Here is an 18,046-nt window from a genome sequence, read left to right as displayed (position 1 = left end):
GCAGTATCAATATTCTTAAGGGGGGGAAAGCATGTGGTTGTTATATCTATACTACAAATCTGTAACGGCTTTATATTCGTTCGGGGATCCCCAACATTTTTGTGCCTGTAAGCACATTTGGATTTTTGAAACGGTGTGCCACATACCACCACAAAATAACTGCTGGGGGGGAGGGGCGGCCAATAACAAAAATCTTGGGAAACATCCCCCCCCCAACTTCTCTGTGCTTGTGTGCATGTAAAATTTCTCCATTCATTTTCATGGGGAAGGAAAAAATGCCTTGCCGAAAACTGGCTGAAGATGGGGAGGAGCACCACCGCCATCGCCACCACCAAACACCCTGTCGCCCCAAGGGTCATTGGTAGGGGGTGGAATTCAGCTCCCCTCAAGCCATTTTGCGGGCAAGGAAGGCATTTTTCCTCCCTATTCAAGTGAATTAAAGGATTCCCGCATTCTCTTGAATAAGGAGGAAACCGCCCCCTGCCAAAAAATGGCTGGAGGGGGGCAAGAGCCCACCACCCGCCAAGGATACTGTTGGCCCATGGGTCCTTGATGGGGGGCGCTCCCTGCTCCAGGTCTTTTTCAGCAAGGTGGACTTATTTCCTCCTAAGCAAGTGAATAGGGAAATCACTCACTTGTGGAGGGGGAAAAGGACTTGACAGGCACCTCAGCATGGCCTGGTGGGGGCAATGGTGGCTGTGGGTGAAACACTGGATTTTGTCCAGTGTTTCACCCAGAAACACTGGGTGAAACACTGAATTCAGTACTAGTTTATTCTAGCTTACTTGTTATGATTAACTGTTACAGACAATGTGCAATCATTAAGATCTTCGGAGGAGGCTTTGCGGGTTGTGCTGCGAGCTGCAGACTGCCGTCTTGCAACAACCCAGAAGCAGGCTTTCTCCGTCGTGGTGCCCACCTTATGGAATGCCCTTCCCACTGGTATTCAGGAGGCATCAATGGTGGTGTGCTTTAGGCACCAATTAAAGACCCATCTCTTTACTCAGGCATTCCCTGAGTGAGCGTGCTGCAAACACTGGATGCTAATGTTTTTGTAATGTTCTATTTTAAAGTATTTTTGTTAACTGCTTAGAGATATCTTTAAATACAGTTACAGTATATAAATACTTTACATTAATAAAGAAATTATTCCACCAGCCCAAATCCTGAGAACTGTGTTTTTGTGAAGGGGCTCATAATTCTCTGTTAAAAGTTGCTAGCCCCTCCACCAACCTGGACTACAAGGTTTTCTAGGGAGAGGGAATGACTGTTAAACCACTTTAAGTCTGTAGTGTAGATACCCCAAAGAAATACAAAGACAGTTCCTGAACACAGCTCATCTCAAGCACAGACAACTATGATGGGAAAGGGAGCTTGCAAAGGAAGTTTAGAACACAGCCATTCCAGCAGCCAGAGCTGAAGGAGATGAGAGGGACTGCTAAAATTAACTAATACTTCTTCCCTCCCCATTCCTTTTTTCCCCATGAATTGTTATTTTATTTCAAAATAAAGTTAACAGAATAAATGCAACAAAAGAAAAAGAATGTGCATAATAATAAATCAAGATCACTAAAGAAACAAAGGAATTAATTAATTATAATTCTTAGTCTATAACCAATATGCTTATGGAACATCTGTGGTAAAACTGCCTAAGTAGGAGCTCAATACATAATACAATTTATACAGCATATAAAAGGAGTGTGTGCGAGTGTGTGTGCGCGCGCGCACACCCACACATGTGCGTACTAGTCAAAAAAAATATAGGCAACTGTACTTGGTTGGAACTTGATCAAAAGTTTGAAGAGGTTCAAGATAGGAAATAAATGGAAACCATGGTGCCATAATGGGGCTGTTCACACAACACGCTAACCCACACTCAGTGGTTGAGCATGGGTTGTTGTTGAACCGTGGGCTGTTTGTTGAAGAATTGGTTAGTGGATTGTCTAAACCCAGGACATTTTCCGCAGGGTGGCTTGTTAACCATACAGTGTAGCTTGTTAACCATCCAGAGTGACCCAACAACAAACCATGGGTTCTCAAGGCGGCTTGTTCAAGAAAAATAAGCCACACTCCATGATTAACAAGCCAGCCTGTGGAAAATGGCCTGAGTTCACACACCATGCTAACCCATATTTAAACAAACAACCCACGGTTCAACAACAACTCACACGCAACCACAAAGTGTGGTTTAGCATGTTGTGCGAACCCAGTCACTATCTTTTTTAAAGTTAGGATTCCCAGCTTGCTGCACTTGCTGAGTAAGTTTATACATAGTCAGAGTCTCCCATATTTTATCAACTCACTGCTTTTTAGTTTCCTTTTTCCTTGTGTGTCTTGTCTTTTTAGATTGTAAGCCTGCAGGAAGAAACTGTCTGTTTTAACTGACTATACGTAAACTGTGCTGGGCGCCTTTTTGACTGAGGAACAGCATAACAATACTTCAAATAAATAAATACTGGATCCTGTATGTGCCAACAGCCCAAATTCATAACCCGGAGGTGTGGAGCCTGCCAGGTGAAATGCCATGTTGACATGGGCTAATAAGGATTTAACTTGCTTCTACTAGTGTTCAGCCTCATTGGGACAGGGGAGATGCAGTTCCCACAAAAGTTTAATTAAAAAACTAAAAGGGCCCCCTTTCAGTGGTTTTTCAAAGGTCACTGCAAAAGGGCTAAGAACTGTTTGACTCTTAAAGTAACCCCCAATTGGCTGGGATCACCTTGTGATCAGTAAATGAATAGTTACCCACATTCTAATAAGCTGTTCTCATCCTTCGTGTGCATGACTACATAGTGTTGTGACATCACTGTGCTCAGTATGTGTTTCCTGACTGACTGAGTCAGTCAAAAAGTAATGAAACAGGTGTGTGTGTCAGTCAGTCTGAGTCAGTCAAAAAGTAATGAAACAGGTGTGTGTGTGTGTATGTTGGGGGAAATAGCTGCTAGAGCAGCAGCAGAAGAGACAAAACAGCCAAGAAATAAAAGTAGGATTAAGTCCTACCCCCTCAGTATTTTTGTAACGCTCCAAGGACTGCTGGGACATTTGTGAACCTCCCATCGGAGCAGGTGGCTTGGAGCCAAACTGCTTACCCAGCCTGAACAAAAACAGGCATCCAAGCCTCCCAAGCTCCCAGTGTTAAATTCCCCTTGCTCTCCTCCCCCCTGCAGCCCCCTGATCCAAATCTACTCCGTAGGGTCCCCCAATCCTCTGGAGCAGATCTGGGGAGCATGCAGGGGGCTGGGGAAATCTGTTCTGCCAACTGTTTCTGTTCAACCATCAAACAACCAGCATTGGATCCAAATCCAACCCACAGTTTGGACAAGGGAAGCCTGCGTGGAACCAGCACTCTTTGGCAACACTCTTTCTGAACATGGTACAAATAAGGTAAAAATACTGAAAATCCAGATCAGAAATTAAAGTATTAAGAACATAAGAAGAAGAGCCATGCTGGATCAGACCAAGAGTCCATCTAGACCAGCATTCTGTTCACACAGTGGCCAACGATATTATGCCTACTAATCTCAGGGGCTTTCTTTTATCTGCCCCTTGCCCGGGGTTTGTTTATTATGAACCTCATTCGGATATCCATTTCTATTAGTAATACTATTACTGCAAAATATCAATAATACTGGTATTTTGGCTTTTTTAAAAATAACAAGCTGTTGATAATCCAAAACAAAGGCATCCGCTTCTGGTAAGCAACCTGGTTTCGGAAGTATATCTACACAGAAAAGCTCAAGAGAGCTTTTATTTACAAAAGTAAAGCCTGTCCCACTTATATATTCCTTAAAACATCTTACCCCACCTTTGCATAACCTCAAGGTACTAACAAGATAACCAAAATAAAAACAGCAAATGCCAACCAATGCAAATACGGAACTCACAGCAATTCAAGAGCAGTAGAACATAATCAGGAATGTGTAATTTTCCAGACAACTGTAGGCAGTCCAGAAAATAATCAGCACTACTTAATACCAAAGAGCTTTTCTAAATAAATGGGATTTACAGAAGTGTATAAAAGCCAGAAGAGCTATGGTTTTGTCTTTTCTTTTTTTTCTGGAAAGCTTTCAGAGTTGGGGATACATAAAAAGGGCCAAAATTTATCTTGTGGGGGCAACCACAGTTGCCACATTGTCATCACTTACTTGTCCCACTCATGTATAAAGCAGGGAGAAATTTAATTTTAACAAAAGGGCCACAGGGGTGAATGGATGAGATGGACCTTGCCCCCTTCCTCACTTTACACCCCATGGTCTATTACTCCACGCATTTTTATTTCAGCCCAGTTTGGATACCAGCTGGGCTGGAGACCCCTTTTTGGGCCAGATTAGAGAGGGTATGGGAGCAAAAGCCTGTAGTGAAACTGGGACACCCAAGGGTGAGTTGGCAGTGTCTTTCTGCAGGAGCACCCTTAGGAAGTGTTCAGAAGTCCAGAGACAGGGATGTCACAAACATCTGGCCATGATCTTTGGGGCAGAAAGAGCAACATAGATGCCAGCAGGCTCACTCCCCCAAAAGAAGAATAAGATGGGCTCAAGTTACAGGAAGCCAGATTCCAGCTGAACATCAGGAAAAACTTCCTGACTGTAACAGCAATGCGACAATGGAACCAATTACCTAGGGAGGTGGTGGGCTCTCCCACACTGGAGGCATTCAAGACGAGGCTGGACAGCCATCTGTCAGGGATGCTTTGACTTGGATTCCTACATTGAGCAGAGGATTGGACTCGATGGTCTTATGGGTCCCATCCAACCTTACTGTTCCATGATTCTGAGAATACTGAGTCAGGGGTCCAGACCCAGTTGTGGTAGTAGAAAAAAACAGGGTGTAAACTGAAAAGGATTTTCCAAGGTATCAGAAGAACTGGAGGAACTACAACTTCTTTCTAAATGAGGGATACTAGATGGATGCATTTGATACTAGAAGGATGATCACAGAAGGACACAGGGCTCTTGGTATTGCCAATTAACAAGTGGCAGGGCGATGTGGGAGATTTGAGGGTTTACACATCCCAGAGTTTTCCCAGTAGTAATGTATGGCTGTGAGAGCTGGACTATAAGGAAGGCTGAGCGCCGAAGAATTGATGCTTTCGAACTGTGGTGCTGGAGAAGACTCTTACGAGTCCCCTGGACTGCAAGGAGGTCAAATCAGTCCATCCTAAAGGAAATCAACCCTGACTGCTCTTTGGAAGGACAGATAATGAAGCTGAAGCTCCAATATTTTGGCCACCTAATGCGAAGAGAAAACTCCCTGGAAAAGTCCCTGATGCTGGGAAAGACTGAAGGCAAAAGGAGAAGGGGACGGCAGAGGATGAGATAGCTAGATAGCATCACGGATGCAATGAATATGAACTTGAGCACGCTCCGGGAGAGAGCGCAGGACAGGAAGGCCTGGCGTGCTATGGTCCATGGGGTCACAAAGAGTCGGACACGACTGAACGACTGAACAACAACAACAACAACATCCCAGAGTTCCACAGCTCAGGGCAATTAGGATACTCTCTTCTCCATGTCAATATAAGGTGGGACTTGTTCCTGTAATCCGGAGGTGGGGAACCTGTGGCCCTCCAGATGTCTCACTTCAACTCCAACCAGCCTCAGCCAATGTGGTCAACAGTCAGGGGTGATGAGAGTTGTAGTATTACATCTAGAGGAAATATTATTATAGTACAGATATCCCCAGTGCAGCGCCCACAGGGACCTCAAAAGGCACCCATGACGCCCTCCACTCTCTGTCCCCTTCAAAGTTTAAATTTTAATTAAAAACGTGAACAACAATTAGGGTGCCAGGTTCTCCTTCCTGTTCCAGAACCTGCCGCTGATCTGCTGGTCAGTAGTCAAGAAGAGAAGAAAGAGTTGCTTCCTGGCCTCACCCAATCTTCTTCCACTCCAAGAGACCTTTCCTCTTTGCTCTCTCTCACACCACTTCCACCCAACCCCTTTCCTCGCTACTTCTCTCCCTTCCCCATCCATAGCCTTCTTCTCTCTCCCTCTTCCTAGCCCCTAGCCTTGTTCTTTCTCTCCCACTCACCCCTTTAATTCGCACCAGCCTCTAGCCTCGCTATTTCTCTCCCCCACCTCTTCACCTCAGTTTCTTTCCTTTCCCAGCCATTAGCCTCACTCTATCCCTCCCTCCCTTTTTGTCCTGTCCCCTCCCTTCCAGCCTCTAGCCTCGCTATTTCTCTCCCAACCCACCCACACACCTCTTTTGACTAGCCAGGCCCCCACAGCAGCCAGGATGTGACTAGCCACATCCTCCATGGGAGCCATTTAGTGGTGGTGCCCACAGCAGTTTCTCAAATTCCCAAATGTGCCCACTCAGTCCTCCACTGAGGTCCAAATATCAAAGACACACATATAGGATGGGGGAGACATAGCTTCGTAGTAGTTCATGTGAAAAGCATCTCGATGTATTAGTTTATCACAAATTGAACATGAGTCAGGAAAGCAGTGAGGCTGCTGAAAGGCTGGGGCAGTCTTAGATTATAAGCAAAGGGCTGGATGTGCCTGATCTTGTCTGATCTCGGCTGCTAAGCAGGGTCAGCCCTGGTTAGTACTTGGATGGGAGACCACCTGGGGATCAGGTTTCCTGCAATGAGCAGTGGGTTTGACTCGATGGTCTTGTAGGCCCCTTCCAACCCTATGGTTCTATGATTTTACCATTAATAAAAGCACAGTGTCCAGAACACAAGTAGTAATTGTTCCATTTTATTTGTTTATTTATATGTATTTCTTTATTCATTACGTTTTTATACTGCCCAATAGCCGAAGTTCTGTGCTGGCATGCTTCATCTGAAGTACTATGTCCAGTTCTGGGCATCACATTTTAAGAAGGACACTGGCAGACTGGAGTGTGCCCAGAGCTGGGCGACAAGGACAGTGAAGGCTTGAGAAACCAAGTCCCATGCAGAACAGCTGAAAAAGCTGGACACATTTAGCACAAAGAGAAGTTTAAGGGGAGGCATAACAGAGCTTCAAATATTTGAAGGGCTAATCATGAAGAAAATGAAAGAATTACTTACCCAGAATCCTCCTGGAAACCTTCTAACTCATCCTTTTGCTCATCTAAGGTAGATTCTAAATCCAGGTAGGTACCATTGTGAGACAGCTGCAGTGTACAGTCATCAAGCTGAAAGAGAAAAAACCAAAATACTATAGTTCACTGTTGCAAGACTTCCATCCAGCAGACCACCTTAAATAAATACTTACTGGAAAACAATGAAAAACCAGTTTGTTACAGTTTTTGCTCCAGTTCAAGCACATATGTTCTTAACACTGGCCTTTAACTTCCCCTAGAGATGCTCAGCTACCTACTCCTCTAAGCAAAAGATAACAAGATCCCAAAAGTAACGTCAGTAGTCATTCTGGTTGCCAATATAGGGTGGCTTACACATGAATTACACATTCAGAAGTTAGTATCTCAGGATTGGTTTCCTGAAATAATCACTACTTTTCATACAAGCAATTGCAGAGTACTTACTTTTGGTCACAGCCGAAATAATAACCCATTAATGTTTATACAATCACTTATCTTTAGGCAAGTTGGGAATCCATAACCTATGGATTATAGGTTGTATAGTATGGATTTGCAGACATGTCATGTAATCATAATTTGTTTTCCTTAACTACAGTTAAGCATTATGTCTGAATACTTAAGCCATGCTTAAGGACTGGACTTCAAACCAGGATAAGAAATCATAGCTTGAAGTGGGTTTTCAAACTATGATTGTGTTAACCACAGAAGTGCTACATGTGCATTGAACGAATAATGGTCAAAGCACTTTCTCTGCCTTTCTGCTTATGTGGTGACAAGCAGATCCTACTGGCATCTACCTATACATGGTTTCCAGGGGCCCAGCAAGCTAAACCACAGTTTCAAACTACATTTATTTACTTACTTACTTTTATACCCTGCCTTTTTTCCTCCTTAAGGAACCCAAGGCAGCATACATAATCCTCCTCCTCCTCCTCCATTTTATCCTTACAACGACAACCCTGTGAGGTGGGTTGGGCTGAGAGTCTGTGACTGGCCCACAGTCACCCAATGAGCTTCCATGGCCAAGTGGGGACTAGAACCCGGATCTCCCGACTCCCAGTCCAACACTCTAGCCACGGCACCACACCAGCTCTCATTTGAGATCTCAAGCAGGATTAATGCAACAAACCATAGCTAATACTAAACATGGCTAAGCATTATGTCTATTTGTGTAAATGTCTAAACAAATCAGACTTTCAAGCAAGTTCAGAGGTTGCTAGCCTAGGATAACTGAAGTTGAGATAGAGGCCTGGTGCACACATAATTCTTAACCATTCTCCACCTGAGATTATGATCCTATGTTCTCAGCCGAAGTGACTACAAAGCTCAAGTAAATATTTTTTTAAAGCTACAAGTTTTCACATAATTTATTGTCACTAATCCTGATGTAACCACGAAAGGTTGCAAATCCTCCTTTAACAGATGATTACAAAGAACCCACACGTGGAATCAGAAAACAAAAAGGACAGATAAGCTGGTCAGCACACACAAAGTACATGAACTCTGGACATGCCTCACCATGATTACAGGGATTAACATTTGGAATGAAAATAAGATTTGTGATGTATGCACATATTACTTTACCCTCACTTTCATCTCTGATGAAACAGACTTTGCAGGCTTTTGAACCTATGCATCAACTAGTGAAACCTGTTTACTAGAGGTAAAAATGGGATGATTGGACACAACATGAGCAGCTATCCCTCTTGCAAACTGCTTTTGATTCTTGGGTGGGATGGGGCGGTGGGAAGCACCATTATATCACCACCTTCTCTCAGGTGTCTTTCCTGGTATCAGACAAGCAGTTGAGGTAGGCTTCCTAGATGAAGTTTGAACCATATAGTTCAGCTTTGTGCTGTTTTTCCAACCACGGGCAATGCTAAGTATTTTGAAGCTTCCCTAATGGCTACTCTTCCTAATAGAGTTGCTGTCAAACCTACAACCAATAGATGGTTGCTAAGCAAAAGTATGAGAAAATTCACACCTACAGATCAGGCAAATAGATTTGATAATTCCTCACTAGCCTTGACTAACAATTTAGAATGCATTCCTATACATGCTTACCTGGGACTGAGCCCCATTGAACACAGTGGGATTACATCCAAATAAACATGCACAGAATTGTGCTATAAAATGCTAATTAAATGGCAAAAGAGACTTTGCTAATTAGAGAAAGACTCTGCCATCACCAGGGTGATTGGAAAGTCTGCCTACAAATTCACTTGTATAATTAGGGGAAAGAACTTTGCTTTCTAAATTATTCTACTCTTTTAAAAAGAACTACAAAAACAGGAAGGATCCAATGTGCCACAGTAAACAAAACTAGAACTTTCCCAGACTTTAAATTAATTGCCTTAGTTTCAGTTGAATTGGATATTTTCTATTTCTCACATCACTGTGTAAGGTTTCTAATGAAAGTACTGGAACAGATAGTGATGGGCACATAGAGGGCCTTTCTTTTTTAGTAATTTAAACACTTTTTAATATATTTACCAGATATGGATCTTTTTAAAAACTGTAACCAGAGGCTATAAAACACCCTCTCTGCCCTTTAACAGAACCTTTAGTGCCTCTGTTTTAGAGTGTTTTAGGGAGCAATCCTATGGCCACTAGACACTGTTTAGAGGGCCATAGGATTTTTCAGTTTCTGGGAACCGAAGTCAGAGCCAGGGCTCCAAACACGGTTCCCAGAAATCGCACTCCCCATCCCCTCGTAGTCAGCGCGGTTCTCTCCGCACCAGCTCGGAAACAAAACACAAAGACAGGGAAAAGGGGTGGTCCCAGGGGCAGGGAGGGAAGGAGTCCGTGGAATCTGCGTTACACAGCTTCCTATGAGCCACCCAGCCTCTTTCCCTCCCCCACCCTGAAGCCACGGCTAGACAGCCCAAATCAGCCATCTAGCAAAAAATGCAGGGCGGCCAGAGCACCAAGGCGAGGATCGCCTCCGTGCTGTGGCTGCCCTGCATTGGATAGTTGGAAGCCTCTGACTTCAGAGGCTACCAACTATCTCCACAGTATTGTGCCCTTAGGGCTTCTTACACTGGAGCTTGGGAAGCTTATCAGTCTTTATCCCAAGTCTGGGCCACTTTACACATTGCACGCTTAGGTACACAGCTAAGAAGTAACATGTGAATACAACAACACATGTACTATAGAACCAAAAAAAGTTGTGGCACCTTAAAGACTAACACATTTATTATGGCATGAACTGCTTTCAGACTGGGTTCAGACATCATGATAACCCACAATGAGTTAACTAAGCCACAATGGCTTACTTAACCCATCCTTGCTTATCGTGTCATCTGTCGATAGTTTTTTAATCCACGATGGCTTATTTGGCTGAAATAACCCACTCTGATAACCCACGGTCTGCAATAAGGGTTATCTAAGCCACTGTGGGTTATCGTGTCATCTGGCACTCACCATGGCTTATTCCAATCACCTACAGAGTTGACTGGCAAAAGCAGCCAAAACCACTGCAGCCGCTCTGCTCCAGCCAGCAAAGCCCTTTTTCCGAGATCTTACAAGCAGCCCAGGGACAACTGCGGGCAAAGATGCTCAGCCTTCCCTGATACCATGCTACAGTTCCAGAATAACAGCTTTCCCCAAGTACAATGACAGCCTTGTGCTATCATGCTACCCCGCTACAGTGAAGTTACACAATGACAGGCTTCTCTGATCACCACTTTGAAGCTATGCAACTTGGAAATAGGGGAAAACAGGGGAATAGGGAAGAACTGCTCACTTTTCCATAAGAAGCAAAATTGTGCAATTAACTACTACAGCCTCTGAAGGCTCCCCATGAGAGCACTCCACCTGTGCAATTTCATCTCATTCCAGCAAACTGTCAGGAAGTTATATAGCTCTCTCCCCATTTTGCCTTCTCCGGACACTTTTCCATGAAGAAGCACAATTCTGCAATTATCCAGTACAGCATCTAGAGACTCCCCATGAGGGCACACCACCTGTGCAATTTTGCCCCATTCCAGCAAACTCCCAGGGAGTTATAGCCCCCACCTCCATTCACTTTTCTGGCCATTTCTCCATGAAAAAGCAAACTCGGGCAGTACAGTACAGGCTTCCCCAGTACAATGACAGCCTTCCCTGAATGCACCATCGTGGGGCCATGCTACAGCTGAGTCACACAATGACAGACCTCCCTGAATGCTTCTGTGAAAAAAAGAAGAGGCAACTGCAGAATGGGGGAACATAGGCGCTTGGTACAGTACAGCCTCCCCTGATAGCACAATCCCACAACTGCAGAGCATTTACAGCTCTCCATAATGAGACTAACACTGGTCATTTTTCCATGAAAACTGCAATGCAAGGGAAACTGGGATACAGAGCGGTAGGACTGGAGAGGGAGGAGGGGCAAGGGTGGGGAAAATAATTACTGACAGTAGCTTATTTGGCCAATTATGTGGGGGATAACAGTATAACAATTATGTGGGGGATAACAGTAACTTGTTTTCTGAATAAGCTACTGTGAGTAGCTTATTAAGCCATCATAGCTTAAAGTGACATCCAAACACAGCCATAGACTTGAGTCCACGTCAACAGATGCACAAAATGTTATTCTCAGTTCCTCTCCATAAGAGAGGGAGAAAATGTAAACAGTTAAGTCAGTTGGAAATGCAATGCAGAAACAGCAACGAACAGCATTACATTAAAGCTTACATGTATGCAAAATGAGCAAATATTATACATGTATGCCTAATAGCAGTAATTGATGATTAGTCAAGCATCCTAGCATTGCTAAGTAATTATTGTGATTCAGGCCTGAATCGATCAAATGAAGCACCACTTTGGTGGAAAGATGGGACATAACTTTAACCATGAAATATAAATAATAAATATACTTCTTGACGAGTTGTAGTTCTGCAGTTATAAGCAATAGAACTGAGGATTATACTGGCAGGACCTTTGTGTGTGTGACTCTCCTTAGAGCAGGGGTGGGCAACTTTTAGGCCAAAATATCTGGAGGGCCACAAATTGCCCACCTTTGCCTTAGAGAAATCCTCCTGGAAGCTGACTCATGCCTGTTTGTTGCTTACATCAGTAGCTGGCAAGATGGATTCAATAGTGGGAGATGGGGGTCTCCTCTGATTCAGTAGGAACAGATATGTGAAGACCTGGAAAAAAACCCCAAAAGTTCAGGAAAAAAACTCCCCTCCCTCACCAAGACCATTTTTGTCCCCCCCCCCCCCCAAATTGAACAACTGTGGATTAGGAAATATTTTCTTTCAGAATGATGAACAAAAATGTTTAAGACGTGATCATATATTGCTACCTGGTCTTTATTCCCCCAAAATGAGTTTTTAAAACTATGTAATAGGAAGACTTCTGTATGTAAAATTTCTGGAACTTTTGGAACCAAGGGGTGGGGAATGGTTTTGGTTTTTTAACCCTCTCTATAAGATTCCAAGCATATTTATTTCTTCCATTTTTTATTACATTTATTGGTCTAATGTATTTTTTCCTCATAGACATTTAGGTATGCTCAGTTTCCCAACATATGTCTTGAGTTACATATATCATAATATGTAAAGAAAATGCGCATTCTTGGCAGTTCAGGTTTTGTTCTATAGAGTCCTGTGTTTCTGGGCTTGTTCTGATGAGATGCTGTAGCAGTCAGTGAATGTAGTACTAAAAGCCACATGTGTGAGGAACACTCTAAGTTACCCCATTACTGCCATCCAACGTGCAACCGAGTATGTAGGTTATCCCACCTCTGTTTCTGTTTCCATGGCTTCAAGAGTTCCAAAAATTTTACATCTCAAAGTAGGAATGAGCATGATACTGCTGCTAATGGTTTGGGGTGTGGTGCTGGTAGCCATGTTTCTTAGCAATATTGTGATTGATGGTGGTGCCAGTAATGAAAAATGTCAAAGTGAGTTTTGAAAATAATCTGTTTCACAGAGTTTTAAGAGGCACCAACAAAAGGAGTATCGTGGCAGTGTGGGACTGAAAAACATACTAATTTTGAGCATGACTGGGTTGCTTAATTATTTATGTTATGGACCGCCTGGAGGCTTTGGGCATTGGAGACATGGTATTACGGTGGTTCTGGTCTTTCCTCTCCAGCAGGTACGGGAGGGCAGCACAGGGAGAGGAGGTTTCGGTCCCATGGCCACTCACTTGTGGGGTGCCACAGGGTTCCATCCTCTCCCCGATGCTATTTAACATCTATGTGAAGCCACTGGGGGCTATCATCAGCAGGTTTGGGGTGCGGTGGGAACTCCACCATGCCCCCTCTTTAATGAGCTTCTGCCAAGCATTGAAAACTTGGTTGTTCAGGCAGGCATTTGGGGTGGGTTAGGGTATTTTTAGAAATATGATGTTTTAATGTTTAATTCTAACGTTTTAAACTGTTTGTACTGCTGTACATCACCCAGACTGGCTGGGTGACCAGCCAGATGGGTGATAGAAGAAAGAAAGAAAGAAAGAAAGAAAGAAAGAAAGAAAGAAAGAAGGAAAATTTCAGCAACTGTGTAAGCCAGTGCCTCTTCCCCTCTAAAAGGTACTCACAGGGATTTATATAGAGTATCAAGTTAGATAACTGAGCTCGCAAACCTTAGCCCACACATCTTTTTGGTTGTGAAGTGGTATTGGGAGGATGCAGTCTGTAGCAAAAACAAAAATGGTGCAGCTATCATTTCTTTTCAATTACAATACAAATCCACCCTGCCTGTTTTATACCCACCAAGCATCTCAGGTTCCACAGCAAGGTGACTTGCAGCATGCCTGCTGGTGGAAATCTCAATACAGTCGTGCATATTTTTCTTTCATTCATTACGTTGCAGTTGCAAATCCAGAATAAGAACCTTGAACTCTTACTGCAGTGCTACACAAAAACCTCCTCTGTACTGAGCCAGCATCAGGATAGCGAAGGGTGCTAGAAGAGGGACACATCCCAATGTCTAACCCTTCCTTCCAGCTACAGATGTAAGCAACAAACAGGCATGGGTCACCTCTCAGTTGGATTCCTCTAGCAATAAAGTAAGGCTCAGATGCTTCATAACGCAATACAGGACCAGGACAACATGGGGCATCTTTGCTGGTCCCAGGCACTCCATCCTCCCTATCTGGATTCAGGCTGAAAGGCCCATGAAAACTGTGGGTGCAAGAAGGGGAAGTTGTAAGTAAGAACAATGTGTGACATCGCACAACGTCATCACTGATCATTGTGGGGCAGGCGTCTGTTAAGGCATTAGCCTTAATTAGCTTCCAATATCCTGGCTTTGTGGAGCTTGAGGCAACATGACAGCCTTAACGCTGGTCTTAAATCAGCAGGATTCTTGATCACTGAAATATATATAGGGCATGGGAAGGAGAGAGTCATTTTCTGCTTGCATCCAAAGTACTGCCTTGGGTGCCGGGGGAGATTAATTGGTCAGTTAACCTTCTGAAAGTAGTGCCTAGAGAATTCAATAGTCCACAGCTTCATAGTATTAGGCAACCCAACTGGTGTTCAACAGAGATAGCTACATTTGCAAGAGAGCTCATTCCCTCACCAAGTTCAGACCTCCCAACAACACACACATACACACACACACACACACACACACACTCACTCACCGCTGCTGTACCAGCCTCCATGTTTTAATTTTTAAAAAAGGATTTTTGTTAACAGCCCAATATGCCAAACTGAAGACCTGAGAAGGTGCAACCAGCCATCCCACCCACGCAAGATCACAGGAAGTCCACCAGGATGTTGCTGCTGAGGGCAGGGCCCCCTCAAACCTGACACCAGCCCTGATGCCCCTGCAATAAAGACTCATAAATTACAATGGATTGCATCCAACAGTGTCATTCCTCTAGTGCAGGAGTCCCCAACACAATGCCTGCACATACCTCCAATGGTGCCTGCGACTAGGTCCCCAATGTGGAGCCCATCAGCACTCAACAAAAGTGGACCAAATATCCAAATAAGTATCCATTTGAAGGTGGTGTCTATATGCCACTCTTTCAAATAGTGAAAGCGCTGTAAGGTCCTCAATCCATTGCATTATAGGTGGTGTTCATCCTTCCAGTGTTGTAATATCAGTCTTTTAGCTGTCAAAAGGGTGCAGAGAATCCATGTACGCTGACCATTGTTAATTTCCATGAAGCAGGTCAATAATTTAAAAGAGCAGGTACATCAGTGAATATTAAAGATTGTTCCAGTACAAAATTTATCTGTGTAATAACCTCCCCGCAAAAAGAAGCAAGAACTGGACATTGCCAAAACATATGTTTGAAAGATGTATTAGCTGCATTGCACTGCCAGCAACTAGCTGAATTAGACAATCCCTTATTAAAGAGATGTTGCGGTGTCCAATAGACATGAAGCAAATGTTTTTGCTGAATACGAAAAAGTCTAAGATCCACAGAAGTAAAAGGTAGATGCCAAAGCCACGATCCACTGATTAGGTGTTTTGTGGTGGTGCCCACAGCAGTTTCTCAAATTACCAAATGTGTCCACGGGTCCAAAAAGGTTGGGGACCCCTGCTTTGGAGGCTTCGATGATGGAGCTTTCTGCTCCAAACAGTAGGTTTGCTCTGTAAGTGGAACTTCCTTGTTCAGAGGCAGTATACTTTTGAATACTGGTTTCTGCAGCAGGTTGTTGCTTTCATGCTCTATTAATGCATTTCCTGGAAGCATCTGATTGGCCACTGTTGGGAGCAAGATGCTGGACTACATGAACCTATGGTCTGATCCAGCAGGAGTCTTCTTGTGTTCTTATGATGGGCCATAAGTTGTTGAGGCCTGGTGTAGGGCATTTCTGCACCAGTGGTTTGTCTCCAATGTAGACAGGAGTTAGGGATGAGCAGTGAGGTCAATGATGCTGCACTAGCGGAAACCAAGCTCCAAAGTATGCACAAGGGGAGAATAATTCTAAAGTTCCACTTCGGTGTACAGAGTGATCCGCTAGCACTTGACCAATAGGAAAACGCAGCAGAACTTTACTAGCACAGCAATTTCTCCCACTTATGATTATGCTGGATTTAGGCCATAGTAAGTGTGATAAGCTATGCCGTGCAGGGCCACCCAAGACGGACAGGTCATGGCAGAGAGTTCTGACAAAATGTGGTCCACTGGAGAAGGAAATGGCAACCCACTCCAGTATTCTTGCCAAGAAAACCCCATGGAACGTATCACAAGGCTAAAAGAGATGACGCCGGAAGATGAGCCCCTCAGGTCGGAAGGTGTCCAATATACTACTGGGGAAGAGCAGAGGGTATTTCCAAGAAGCGCCAGAAAGAGTGAAGCGGCTGGGCCAAAGCCGAAAGGACACTCAGCTGTGGATGTGTCTGGTGGTGAAAAGAAAATCTGATGCTGTAAAGAACAATATTGTCTAGGAACCTGGAATGTCAGATCAATGAATCAAGGTAAGCTGGAGGTGGTCAAACATGAGATGGCAAGACTGAACATCGACATCTTGGGAATCAGCAAACTAAAATGGACAGGCATGGGCGAATTTAATTCAGGTGACAATCATATCTACTACTGTGGGCAAGAATCCCTTAGAAGAAATGGAGTAGCACTCATAGTCAACAAAAGGGTGGGAAAAGCAGTACTGGGGTACAATCTTAAAAATGATAGAATGATCTCAGTACGAATCCAAGGCAAACCATTCAACATCACAGTAATTCAGGTCTATGCCCCAACCACAGATGCCGAAGAAGCTGAGATTGATCAGTTCTATGAAGACCTACAACGCCTTCTAGAACTAACACCAAAAAAAGATGTCCTCTTCATCATAGGGGATTGGAATGCTAAAGGAGGAAGTCAAGAAATCACCGGGATAACAGGCAGGCATGGCCTTGGTGTACAAAATGAAGCAGGACAAAAGCTAATAGAGTTTTGCCAAGAGAACACACTGATCATAGCAAACACTCTTTTCCAACAGCACAAGAGGCGACTTCTACACATGGACATCCCCAGATGGTCAATATCGAAATCAGACTGATTATGTCCTTTGCAGCCAAAGATGGAGAAGCTCTATACAGTCAGTCAAAACAAGACCTGGAGCTGACTGTGGCTCAGATCATGAGCTTCTTGTTGCAAAATTTCAGCTTAAATTGAAGAACATAGGGAAAACCACTAAACCATTCAGGTATGACCTAAATCATATCCCTTATGAATATACAGTGGAGGTGAGGAATAGATTTCAGGGATTAGGCCTGATAGACAGAATGCGTGAGGAACTATGGACGGAGGTCCGTAACATTGTTCAGGAAGCAGCAACAAAATTGGAGATCTCAAGGGAACGTTTTGTGCAAAGACGGGCATGATAAAGGACAAAGAAGGCAGGGACCTAACAGAAGCAGATGAGATTAAGAAGAGGTGGAAAGAATACACAGAAGAACTATACAGGAAAGATCTGAATGTCCCTGATAGCCATGATAGTGCGGTCACTGAACTTGAGCCAGACATCCTCGAGAGTGAAGTCAAGTGGGCCTTAGGAAGCATTAGTAACAACAAAGCTAGTGGAGATTACAGTATTCCAGCCGAGCTATTTAAAATCCTAAAAGATGATGCTGTTAAAGTGCTGCATTCAATATGCCAACAAATCTGGAACACTCAACAGTGGCCACAAGACTGGAAAAGGTCAGTTTACATTCCAATTCCAAAGAAGGGCAACGCCAAAGAGTGTTCAAACTACCGCACAATTGCGCTCATTTCACATGCCAGCAAGGTGATGCTCAAAATCCTACAAGCTAGGCTTCAGCAGTATGCGAACCAAGAACTACCGGAAGTACAAGCTGGGTTTCGAAGAGGCAGAGGAACTAGAGATCAAATCGCCAACATTCGCTGCATCATGGAGAAAGCAAGAGAATTCCAGAAAAACGTCTATTTCTGCTTCATTGACTACGCTAAAGCCTTTGATTGTGTGGATCACAACAAACTGTGGCAAATTCTTAAAAGTGATGGGAGTACAAGACCACCTTATCTGTCTCCTGAGAAACCTGTATGAGGGTCAAGAAGCAACAGTAAGAACCAGACATGGAACAACCGAGTGGTTCAA

The 18,046-nt window shown here is 43.9% G+C and overlaps 1 protein-coding gene across 2 annotated transcripts in view; it reads right to left on the bottom strand.

Moving 5' to 3' along the window:
- The window catches only part of FHOD3 (formin homology 2 domain containing 3), a 455,537-nt gene that overhangs the window by 392,877 nt on the left and 44,614 nt on the right, over positions 1-18,046 (bottom strand). For both annotated transcript variants that reach the window (XM_084857529.1, XM_084857531.1), the window contains exon 2: positions 7,022-7,128. In XM_084857529.1, coding sequence (XP_084713655.1) covers positions 7,022-7,128 — 107 coding nt within the window. The remainder of the gene's footprint in view (positions 1-7,021; positions 7,129-18,046) is intronic.

This window comes from Heloderma suspectum, chromosome 5, assembly GCF_057233095.1.
Source record: "Heloderma suspectum isolate Gila_16-S chromosome 5, 16-S_ref, whole genome shotgun sequence".
Classification (NCBI taxonomy): domain Eukaryota; kingdom Metazoa; phylum Chordata; class Lepidosauria; order Squamata; family Helodermatidae; genus Heloderma; species Heloderma suspectum.
This window is presented reverse-complemented; position numbering and strand designations above follow the sequence as displayed.